This window comes from Oryzias latipes, chromosome 13 (assembly GCF_053564925.1).
Source record: "Oryzias latipes strain Hd-rR chromosome 13, Olatipes_Hd-rR_3.1".
NCBI lineage: Eukaryota > Metazoa > Chordata > Actinopteri > Beloniformes > Adrianichthyidae > Oryzias > Oryzias latipes.
The window spans coordinates 10392014-10404920 of NC_136249.1; the positions used below are offsets into that span (position 1 = coordinate 10392014).

The 12907-nt window shown below is 40.0% G+C and overlaps 1 protein-coding gene across 28 annotated transcripts in view; it reads left to right on the top strand.

Annotated features, from left to right (window-relative positions):
• gramd1bb (GRAM domain containing 1Bb) overlaps positions 1-12907 on the top strand; it is a 144242-nt gene that overhangs the window by 87285 nt on the left and 44050 nt on the right. For 2 of the 28 annotated variants that reach the window (XM_078929706.1, XM_078929709.1), the window contains exon 1: positions 2102-2661. The exons of 25 other annotated variants lie outside the window; for them this stretch is intronic. In XM_078929706.1, the coding sequence (XP_078785832.1) occupies positions 2639-2661 (23 nt within the window). In that variant the 5' untranslated portion in view covers positions 2102-2638. Of the gene's footprint in view, positions 1-2101; positions 2662-12907 lie in introns of those variants that run through there. One more of the 28 variants, XM_078929712.1, reaches the window with a different exon arrangement.

The window sequence follows — 12907 nt, forward strand, 5'->3', positions numbered from 1 at the left end:
CGCACAATGAGTCTTCCTTTGACGTCTTGAAACAACAACGAACACACATCAGACAGTTTTTAAATCTTCCAACTTAACTTTTATTACATCTTTTAGGAAAAACAGCTGCAGCTTCCAGCTTTTCCTGCCACAATAATCACAAAAATGCATGTGAGATTGTGGCGGGGCTGTAGAATCAATACAGACTGAGTTTCTCCTTCTTCTTTTTTTTATTGGATGCTGGTGTGCCGCGGGATTTTTGTCAAGGTTAAAGTGTGCCGTGGCTCAAAAAAGGTTGAAAAACACTGCTGTATTCAACAAAAATGCTGCAGTTCCTCAAAAGACCACTGGAGGCAGGTTGTGGAAAGGAGCCATTTCAAATGGTTATGCTAAAAAGCTGGAGGTGATTTTCTTTTTAACATTATTTTGATTTTATCAGACGTTGTCCTCCCTAATAGACATTTTCAGAAAATTGTTTAAGTCCCACTCCAATAAAAAATTGTGTTTTTGCAGCATTTTTCTCATAAACGAGGACAAATCATGAGAAAAATTAAGATTAAAATTGCCTTTCTTAGTATTTCTTTATCAAAATCCTGGTGAATCAGGAGCAGACGCTGTTTGAAATGGCTTGAAAGGGTTACTTAGGGCCTACAAGAGCAACCCACAAGCTCCCTGCTTCATTGTGATGCATCCGCTAACTGTTGAAAAGATCCATGATTGTTTTCCTTTTCCTCGTCCAAAGCAGCATCTGGCTCAAACTGATAGCTCCAGTACTGCTCGCCATTCTTGTTGTATCGGTAATGTTGGTCTGGGGTGGGCAGTGAGCTAGCAAGAGAGAGTGTGAGCTAAGAGATCATGGGAAATGTGCAGAGGCTTACTTCCAAGCCAACAGTCCCGTCCAAATTTCTAATGAACTCCAGCCGCTTTGCAGAAAACTATATCCTGAAACATGACACCGATTTTTTTTATTCTGTCCAAAATGGCATCATTTTAATTAAAAGACCACTGGGAACACTTTTACTATAGATCAAAAGACGATCAGACTGGGACTTCAGAGTGGGCAGGGCAAATGTAATTTTCCAGTCAGTCCCACTTCAGGGTTTATTAGTGGTTTTTGTTTTCTGAGGATGATCAATAGCCTCTCCATTTTGGTACTTAATAAATGATCTGCCCTTTATATAATAGGAACTGCATAAGACAACTATTCCAAAACATATACAAAAGAAATGTCTCAGTATGGGTGGAATGATAAAAGTTTGCTTCTTTCCTTTCCATGTCAAGCAACAGATCAAATTCTAGGCTTTATTTGACAATCATTATATTTATTGTGTCTATCGGGACTTGTGTGTGTACTGTATGCATCACTGCAGAAAAGCCTATGACTATGAATAATTACACTGTTTAGAAGATGGCATCACTTTCTATCCTCTTTGTTGTTTTTTTCTTTATATTCTAATGCATTGTTTTATATGTGAAATGGGTTTGACGTATGTGTGTTTTGTAGTTTCTTATTGTATTATTCCATTATTTTTAATACTTGAAATAAATCCAATCACATTTTTGAATTTAAAAAATGCACTCAAACTGTGATCAGTTGATCCGACAGCTGTTTGCTATTCATCAATAACTGCTTCCTCAGTTTTGAAGTCAGATAGAAACTAGTGTTCTTTTTCTAGTGGGGGTTTCTGTTCGGTGGCAGAATCTGCTGTTCAGCTGACTTTCTGTTCATTTTTACATCATGACATGGGGCGCTTGTTCTCTGGCTCAGGAGCAGAGTTCCCATTTGTTGATCTTGGACGCGTATAAAGATGGGAAGTGCCCCGCTAGAGTCAAAACATTAGAAGAATTGCAGAGTTAGCTGCTGGTAGCGGGTAACCCATGGTTGCTGGGAGACGGTGGAACTGGAGCATGTCCACTCAGCGAATCGTTTTCCCTCGCATTGCATGGGGTGGAGATATCTGTCGGGGGTCACTGGGCAGAGGATTACCCCCCCTGCTCCTTGCTTCCATGCTGAGCACACTGGACGTATCTTGGAGAGAAAGGGAGCCATCTAGGGAAAAGGACGGAGAGAACAGAGGAGGCTGGAGGGGGGGGTGAGGATCTGCGCCTGCTCACTGCGAGCACAGCAAGTGCAGCTTTCATCCGCTGCGGAGGCTGAGGCGGAGCGAGTTTGAGTGAGCAAACAGAAGCTTGCAGGGACGCTGTGAGAGTGGGATAGAAGAGAGGGGAACCGAGTTGGAACAGGAGCAGCATCCAGTCATGCCGGCGTATCTCTGCAGCTCCTAACCGCCCGCTTTTGCGGCATGTCGCAGCTCAGGCTGCCAGCGCTGCAACGCAGGTCATTTTTTTCCTCGTTTGGGAAAGCCGTGCTCCCCCGGGGAGGTGTGATTTTTCTGGCACCAAAGCTCGGCACTGCGGCAGCCGGATTCCAGTAAAGGAATGTAGCGGGAAGGTTGGGCACGGCTGAAAATCCTCCTCTCCACGCTTGGTGCTCCTGCCGTCTATCAGCCTCTGCATCTTGTCCTCCCTCCGTGCCTCGCTCCTGCTCTGTGTATGGAAGGTGAGGCTCTGGTAGGCTGTCAGTCAGCATGCGGCGCTGTGAACTGGCAGCTCGGTGCCCACAACACGCTATGGACGTTAGACACTCCTTGCAGTACTAATGAAAGGCTTCAAGCTCGCCTGGTAAGAACACGCAAAACCGAATGGGTTTGAAATATGCCAGTAATTCCTTTACAGCCGGGAAGCACATCCCAGACTCAGGCTACATGTCTTTTCATGCATTTCTGTGTCCTGCGACTTTATTGGCTACAAGTCTGCATCAACACTCATTTATCTGCACATTTTAACACGACAAATCCATCACTTTCTTTGCTTATCTCTGAATGGTTATGTAAAACTGAAATGAAGGCTAAAGGAAGACCAGTTGAACATGTGCACATCCAACAGTTCATCTGGGTGTGCTGCGCGCATTCTGCCTTTTTCCTCTGTGACTACAGCGACCCCGCTCTGCTCCCCTCTGGCGGGCTCAGTGTGAGCAGAGCGGCTGAGGAGAAGCACTCACGTGGCTGCCTGGAAAAGAGCAGGGCACATGCTCTCTCACCGCCTCACCCCGCTCAGGCTCACGCTTGTTTTCCCATCCCCGTCATTATCTTCACACGGACGAGCACTTCCATGGCCAGGTGGTTGGGCTAGCACTTTTTTTCCTTTTCCGACCTGTTTGTGCCAGAGCCTGCACTCTTTCTGCATATTTCCCATCATCCCTGCTTTTATCCTCTCATCCCGCTCGTGTTTGTTTATGCCCCTCCTCCTCCTCCTCTTGCTTGATATTTTTAGAGACGAATTACCAAGCACTGCAGGAGAAAAGAACAAAAAATGGGGGGGTAGTTTCGGCAACGTGTGTCCCTCTTTCTTCCTTTTCACTTTCAGGAGGACCTCATCTGTTCCCCACACGGGACCACTTTTCTCCTAAGTCTCCATCTTTCTTTCATTATTTCTAAATTTATCCGCGGCTTTTTTTGTGCTTTCATCCTTCTATTATCTATGCTCCCATTTTTTTAAATCCTGGTTTCTTTTTACTGAGTCTCCCCTCAGGGCATCATTAAATTAACCAGATTGAGTGCATACAGTTTAAATTTTATTTTATTTATTTTTTACAATCTATCATTTTCTACCATAGAAACTCTGTTGAACCTCAGACTGTCCCTAGTTAATCTGTTTGTGGCGCCCTGACGGACACAGGTTTCTTTACACCCAACAGCCATCTGTTCCTGTCACATGGAGCAGACCTGTCTGGCTTGAGTGTATTTGCAGATTTGTTCCTCTTTGTTGTTATATAACATCATGTAAACATGTTTGAGGCTAAAATTGAAAGAATCCCGCATACATTTCACTATTATTTTAGACTATGTAGTCAAAATGACGTGACAAGGAAGTCAGTCTGTCAATCAGTACCTGAGCCACTGCAGTTGTTGTCCCGAGTGACACGGTGCAACAGCCGCTTATTGCTCTGATTAGGGTGGATTCAGTGGTTTAGAGCCCTGCAGGCTCTTTGAAGGGGTCAGGCTTTGTTGAATCATCTCTCCTTGTAGATTATGTAGCTCTGATTGATGACTGTGCTCATTTCACAAACAGCACGCCCACTTTACTGTAAGTCAGCTACGATGCAGCTACTTATCAATGGCAAACCTAACATGTATGACAAAGGGCATAATGGTGTGCAGTGAAGATGATTCAGAGGATGGGACTTTGAATGTGTAATGTGTGAGTAATGAGGGCAGTATTCCAGTTAACTCTACAGTTTCACTCTGTTTATCTAAGAATGTGGTTAGAACTTTGCATCAGATTGGGGGGTTTTATTTTTCAAACTTTTTTTTTAGAAAGGACGTTGTCCTCAACACTTGATGATCCGGGTTCACTAACCGTCACTTAAAGCCCCACTCTGATCATATTTTGATCTAACCCTTGTGCTGTCTTATGGGGTCCAGATGACCCCACCCTTACATTGATGTGTTCACCCTACCATGACAAAGGTGGATAAAGGTGAAGAGGATTTCATGTAATCCATGGACACCAGTGAAGATCACAAATCATTGAAGAAAAAAGGTTCAGCGCACTGTCTAGTGGGTCTAGATGACCCAACTCCCAATGTTGAAGTGCCTTGGATAGCACAAGGGCTAACGTAAAAGCATGCCCAGTGGTCTTTTAATTATCATTATGCTGCTTTTAGACCAAAATCCAAAAAAACCTGTGTCGTTTTGGAACATAGTTTCTGCTAAGCAGTTGTTCATCAGACATTTACCTCTGAGTAGTGGGCAGGAATGAGCAACCCCTCTTCCCCTCCCCGTTGCTGAGAGCTTTCTGTTTTCATGCTCTTCCGCTAGCTTACAGACCCTCACACCCATAACCCATTACCGATGCAACAAGAATTCAAGCAATATTGGAGCAATCCAGCTGCACAGTTTTGTCTAGTTGTCATGAGAATGTAGCAGAGCAAGGAGCTTGAGCTACTATTTCACACCTGCAAGCTTTTTTTTTGTCTGCTCCTGATTCACAACAATGTGAATAAAGAAATGCTCATCAATGGAATTTTGAGCTTAATTTTCTTTGTTTATGTCCTCCATCATGAGATGAATACCACAAGAACATGTTAAAAACAGCATTTTCATCAGAGTGGGTATTTAAATGAAATGATGAATATTTTAGAAACAGAATCAATACTGCGTTGGCTATGTGGTGATGTCTGGTCAGACATGGGTCAGAAGTGTTTTCAGAATGGAACTGTGAGTGGTTGGAAATCACATTAGACAGATTATTTTTACATTACTTGTCAGAAGAGGACAAAGAGATAAGGAACGAAGGGGAAGCCAGAGGAAGAAACAGTGTGTGTTTGTGTGTGTGTGCACATGTTTGCGTGTGTGACCACCAGGGAAAGAGGGAGATGGCTCTGGATTTGGCGACGGTCCCAGTGCATGAATGTTTGCTCTTGGTATGACATTTGGTGTGACTTAAATCTACGTGCACGCACACATACGTATGGATGCCGGGTTGCAGATGTGCAACAACAGCTGCAGCAACAGAAAGGCTACAGCCAACCAGAGGATGAGCTTATTCACTGCACGTGGCTCTGGGGATGGACCCCTTATGCATTTGGACAGACTTTTATGCAGGCTTTCTAAACAGCCACACATATCTGTACTGTAAAATTAAGCCTCATTTTCAAGTAACAAAAGACGAGATTCGGTTTTTAGCCTAAAAACTATATCAAGAGAGCCACTCCTCCTGCTCACTTGTTTACCATATTTTGTTTTTATCTTCATGTTTTTAATCCTCATGAATATTTTATTTTGTGCAGTGTTCATGGGAAAGGCACTTGTAAAAAAAATCTCTTAGTAATATTATTGTAAATATTTGTCTGTAATTTTTTTTCATAGCTGGAAAAAAAATTCAGGCTTTAATAGGTTACGTCTTATGGCTAATTTTACATTTTGTTTGGCTTTTTTTTTCCCTTTTATGACAGCAGAATTCATTTCTTTGTTTACATAAAAACGGAAAAATACAAATGAAAAACTTCAGCTTAGTTTGAACTAAGTAAGGGAAAATGGCAGACGAAGTGAGCATTATCAGAAACAAACACACGCCATGGAAGCCTGAATGCAAAGCTGAGGATGGTTGCTTCCGCAAAGGGGGTTAATTTCTGATAATGCACACTTCAAAGGCCATTAACCCGTTTATACAACATGGTCACTTGCAAAAGAAAGAAATAATCAGTTTTTAGTCTTTTATTCTTGTTATTTTTTCAGTTTAGATCGCTTTTTTCACAAAAAAGTGAACTATTTGTTACGTGGTGCGGCGCGTTTTCATGTTACCGTGACAACACACAGCTGGTGCACATTATCATGACAACCTGCCGCTTAGCCAGCTGAAACGGCACAGACGTCGACTGCAGCAGCAAAGGAAAGCGATACAGATGCTGATCGTCACGATGTGTTAAATAAAGCATCAGTTCAGAGAGAAAGTTCACCTCTTACCACTTTTTTTTGTCCAAATGATAAAGCAAAAAGTTGTTTTAAAGAAGCCAGCGCAGTGATACAAAACATTTAAGCTTTGTGAGCGAAACTTTTTTTTAGGTGTCCATTATCACTGTGCATTATCACTTTTTAATTCACACCCAGCAGCCAATCAGTATCGAGTATTCACCCTGGTATAATACTTGTTAATTACCTTTTAAAATCTATTAATGTCATTTAAAAGTATTTCAAAAGAAGCATGCACCCAAAATTAACCATACTCTAGTATAATAATTGTACAAAATAAGAAAAAAGTCAATATGGAAAATCCTGGAAACAAAAATATGTGCCTTAATGTTGTGGGATAATTTTGACTACTTTTTACACAAATCTCCAAATACCTTCATCTAAAAGGTTTTCAGGTTTCACCATTTTCCAAAGGTTGCTAATGCCGTGCCGTGGGAGGGCCCCATCATTAATGGACTTCAAGTTTCATTCAGGGACAAACAGTGGTGGCTGCCGCTCTCTAATAGATGCGTGATTGAAAGAGTGTACATTAGCGTGCGCTTGTTCATAAAGCTTATCCAAACAACGGGGCCTTTTTGCTAACAAGCCTTTATAGAATAACCAAGGCTTTCCCTGATCCTTGCCACTGTGCTCATGCACAAAGCTCATCGGTTACACAGTTCATTCACTTTATGTCACCAGGAACTTTAGTGCTTTTGTGAATTTGGTAGCATCAGAAATAAAGCTGATATTCTTTCCAATTTTATTTGAGACATGGTGCTCTAGATTTCAGCGCAAAGACTGAACAAAATCGCAGTAGATTCACACATTTCTAAAAATTGACCGTAAAATGTTGATGATAAAGCCGAACCACGTTGATTCAGTTAATGAAACAAACATTTGAAGCCTGATCAGATTTTAGTGTAGATTTTGTCACCGTGGGAGGAAAAAAGGGGAGAATACTCCTTGATCTCTAAACATCATCCATGTCTTCCGTGCAATGTAATGAAACCCACACAGACAGAAATATGAAGTATCTTCTGTAAATCCAACTATTGTTCACATCTGTGTTTATGAAGCTAGGAGCTAAGTCCAGTAGGGGAAGCAGCAATCCGGGCTTATCAATGACTTGTGACGTAAATAATTATTTTGTTCGCACAAATTAATTAATCGTGGGAACGGAATATTATTTTGTGGGAACAGGATACTATTTTGTTCGCACAACTTGATTATTTTCTGAGAACAAGATATTAACTTGTGGGAACGAGATATTAACTTGTGGCAACATGATATATTTTATTTTATCCATGTCAGGACACAGGCTCCATAGCCTGAATCTGCTTCTGTTAAGCGAAGGCGGGGTTCATCCTGGATAGGTTGCCACTCTGTTGCAGGGAGGTTGGGGACCAGCTACAACAATTTTTTTTTAAACAGCATGACTGCAACTGTATATATTTTATTTTTTTGCCTTTGTGCTAATGTTTTATCATCCTCCCCTACCCAGTGGCTACTGTGATTTTGCCCAACCTGCCCCTCTCCTCCTTCAGATGTCAGTGGCTGTGCCTCGTCCGACAGAGATAAAGTATCCCACAGGAACTTAATGTGGCTGCCAGTTTCCTGTCTCCTGCAGCCTCCTTCCTCACCAAGTACTGGTTTTGAATATAAATTGGTGCTAAATTTGATGTGTTTTTTAAAAGATCATTGCATCTACAAGCATAGGAGATGACAGCATCTGTAGGAAACCTAGGATTGGCTCAGGCCTGACACTGTTCAGTTCCCTCTCTGCAAGAATAATTCGGCATTTAAATTAAGCCTCAAACTAATTGCTTGTGGGACAAGTTAAAAAGTTAGGAAAAGGTTGTGACACACTTAATTTTTAGTAGAAACTGTTTCTTGATACTTTGAAATTCCATATTTGGAAAAAGATGAAGACACTGAGCCCAAGCAGGAGCACCTTTGGGCATGTGGACAGTGAAGAAGGGCACCTAAAATCTGTGACTCTGCAGTGATGGTTTGGGCTGCAGTACGTCCCACTTTTAAAACACACAAACACAGTGCTCCGGTTCTGCCTTTGTCCCCTCTAGTTGGGTCCCGTTCGTGTACACATGAATGGCTTGACGGGCTGCCATGGAAACTGCACGGCCACCACAGCCGGGCTAGCAGACATTTCCGACCCAGCCAGGCGTCGACGCATTGATGTTGCCATGCCAACTTTGTAAACAACATGCCTTCTCAAAAAGATGCTATGGTATCTTTTCATGTGGGGTTGTGATTCTCTCACACTTCTACTAGATTTTTTTTTTTGAAAACTCAAAGTTAAAAGGAAACCGTTTTGGCTCTGCTCTGTTGTTGTTCAGTCTGTTCTATGTTTATGAGTATGTTGTAGTTTCGACCATTATGACGACAATGAGAGTAGAGGTCCCCTAAGTAGGTCAGTGGTTGGTGTGAAGCTGGGCAGGCTTATCTGGGCACACATTGGTCCAGCTCAGTGGACCAGTTTTTTGTTTGACTGCAGGGCTTTCCTGAGTACTCCCACAGAGACGAACAGGAAAATCCGGTCAGGTTTTTCCAGCGACACAGCTAAAACCATGCAGTTTACTTCTTCACAGAGAAACACAGATAATCCGTGAGCTGATTATCCATCTTAATGCATTCATAGAGATGATTAATTCCTTTACATCATTTTTTTTTTTGGCAAGATCCAGTTGTTTTTAAGACATGTCTCTTAAAATATAAAATAGTCTTTTGGGACAAAAGAAAACAGGACAAAAAATAAAAATATAAAAACAACAGCTATGGTGCAGATTAGAGGTTTCTGTGCCTCTTAATTAATAAGTAAAGAAGAAAAAAAACACTAAAAAAAAGTTGAATATCCTAAGTTACATGTGCTTATGATGAAAAGGTTTGTCCCTAAGGAGTTGATGAGTTGAAAAATTTGAAAACGTTAAATTTTCCAAAGTTATTTTATAATTCAGTAAGTCAGTAAGTATGGAAGCGATTGTGTAGCGTAATTAAAAATAAAAGTCAAAACCAGAAATGCTTTTTCATTTTCAAAATGTAGCTGCATTTTTTGACTCAAAATTCAAATGAAAAAGCAATCCACCAAAATGCTTTTTCATTTTCTTCTTCAACACTGCTTATTCCGTCACTTAATTAAAATGATAATGAAAGGCATATATGACATTTCATTTTCAACAAGTTCTCTGGTAAATGTGTAGCAAAAATCATTTAGAAATGTCTAATTTGACAATTAAAATGGATTAACAGAAATGCTTTTTCATTTTCAAAATGTAACTGCATCAAATGACTCAAAATTAAAATGAAAAATCAATACTTCAAAATGCTTTTTCATTTTCTACTTAAAAACCGCTTATTCTGTGTCATAATTAAAATGAAAATGCAAAGAGAGGATTGCATTTTCATTTTAACATCCACCCTGCGAATAGTGTCGCATTATTCAATTCAACTTAGCATTTCCAGAGGGAAGGCGGGGCGATGACGTCAGTGCTATCTCCGTGTGTCCGGCTGCTAAGAGACTCATGCTAAGAGCAGTGGAGCTTTGTGTTAGCGGTAGAGGAGAGGGCTTTGTGACTGTTGTCTAATCGTGGTGATTGTACACCGTTTCTCGGGACTTTGTAGCAGCATTTCCGCCTTCTGCGGTTCAGAGTTTGGGACCACAGCCTCCTTCGGAAGCCCCGCTGTCCGCAGCCGGTTCGAAGCTCCTCCCTCGGACTAGCTTTGTCTTCGGACAGAGCTAAACCCGGCCCGCTAGCCCGGAGACAAAGCTAGCCTGGGAAGCTTTGAAGCGCAGGAGGAGGAAGCGCTGCTACGCAGACCTAAGAGACTGTAAATCATCATATACGTTTGTGTTTCCAGTGGTGTACAGACAAAATAAAGGATGTTATTCCCACATATTTACATCCAAGTTGCTCATTGCTGGATTGACTGCCTGGAGTTCTGTTCCTTCACAGCTAATGTTTTTAGCATATTAGCCTAATGCTAACCCTTCTTTCGGGTCCTTGCAGCCAAGAAAAAAGCAATGACCGCACGGATTAAAAAAATGATGAGCAAGCATAATAATCACACATAATAATAATCACAACAGTAATAAAGCACATTTAGAAGATGGTCTCCTGCAGCTTCACGCTGATTTTGCTGTTCGATGACAGCTGGAGCCCCATCAACAGATTTCGCCATGCTAAGCGTTTGCACCAACACATATCTTCTAAATGTTCTTTTATTATTGTATTACTGTCTTGGGTGCTCCTGGTCTTTCTAAATGAATTTTGCTACACATTTACCAGACAACTTTTGAAAATGAAATGTTAAATACCATTTTCATTATCATTTCAATTAAGTGACAGAATAAGCAGTGTTGAGGAAGAAAATGAAAAAGCATTTTGGTGGATTGCTTTTGAGTAAAAAAATGCAGCTTCATTTTGAAAATGAAAAAGCATTTCTGGTTTTGACTTTTATTTTTATTTATGCTACACAATCGCTTCCATAAGTAAGTAACTTTTCACTGAGAGCTACTACCAAAGTGCTTTGCAAAGTTAAAACATGATACAACCGAAGAACTAATACAAGCTGCATGTAAGTAAACACAATACATAAAATTTATTCTAACAAACTAAGTAAAACTCAAGTAAAAGATAAAATATGTCAGCTTAAGGTTCTTCAAGATAAAAATACTACAACTTGAGTTTTAAAAACTCAATTTTTAAGTTGTCACTATTTTCGAATTATCAACGTAATTGCAGTTATTTAACTTTTTTAATTTTATACGTTTTTTGCAATGTTGTTTCAAATTTGTGTTCTCTTGTTTATAGTAGCAGTTGTTTTCTAAAAATAACCAGTGATATGTCATAGATGTTTTAAGGCGGTAAGGCTCCTCACTAAACACTTTATACACTTTGTCAGACAGACATGAAGGTTTTCAGACGTTTCTGTCTTGTTTAAACTCTCAAAGTACAAACCTTTGCAGGAAATTAAGTCCAGTATTATAGAACAAAAACAAAGATCTGATCGCTGATTTACGGCAGGGAGGAGATTGATTAAGAGGGCCAACAAATCCACGAGACCACTAAAGGTGAACCGCTATGTAGCGAGGGACCACTGCACTGATATGAAGGAGAATTGTGTGACCGAAAGCTAAAGCTTATAAAAAAAAAAGTCTAAAAGGATTTTAGAAAAGATGTTAAAACATCTTTGATTGATTGCATTTTTAAATTGTCTTTTATTTTGACAGCGTTTAAAGTGCTGTTTATAAATTCTAATTGGCAAAAGAAATTTGCTAGCTATGTTTTCTAAAAAAAAATACAGTAGGTTTCATTCTATGCGGTGACACTTCCCTTCTAAAAGAGTAAATGCATTATCATTTAAAATGATCAGTGATGAAAGTCAGGTAAGGAAAAAATCCCTGAACTTTTCTTTGAGCGATATGGCGGGCACAGAGCGAAATTTTGGAAAAATACGTGGTCTTAGATGCATCCTGGTGCATTCTGGCAGCTAGTTATTCACTTCTTTATCAAGAAACTAAGACTAATTGGAGCATCATGATTTGTCATTCAAACCCCTAGTTTGACTCTCCATTAAGGACTTGCTGGTCCTAAAAAAGAATTTGGAAAATTGCTCAAAGTAACACAATCCTACAATCTACGCTTTTCCTTAAAGCTGCAAAACATACAATTGCTAAAATATAGTAACATCAAAGCCCCAAATGGCAAAAAGAACACCAGTAACTATGATATTCTATGAAAATACCTCAGTTATTTATACATTATTTCTGCTTTAGAAATGACTGATGTACAACATCCACTTGCACTGTTTTCTCAAACTATAATTACATCAAAATATGGGATCTACTTTAAACTATAATTCTATAACATAATACATAAATTCTTTAACACCAATACTAAGTAATCTGGGAAATATCAAAACAAACATACAAACTAAACTAAACATTGTAAACATTATTTTTTAAGGGAGTGCGGGTCCAAACCATCAAATACTTATAATTAATGTCAACTATACTGAACTAAATCATGGTAATTAGGAAATACAAATAAATTCAATAGAGAAATGTATTCAAAATAAAAACTGAAACTCAAAACTAAAATTGAAATTATTTCAAAATGTGGTTTTGAGATTATTTTACACAAAAAAGTATTTGACTTACACTACCTTAAAAATCTTTTTTTTCCAGCCAAGACCACTTCAATTTGTTTTTTATCGTCTTCTCACAACTGAGGTCGTGACCACGCTCAATAATGACGATGCCTGCCATTATTTTAACACAAATTTGATCGCAAACTCTTCAGATGTGTTTGTGAAAGTTTAGCGTGGGTCCGCCAGTTTTGGTCTCTAGGGAAGCGAGTCACGCTGACCACGTGGTGCAGACAGAGCCAATCAGACCC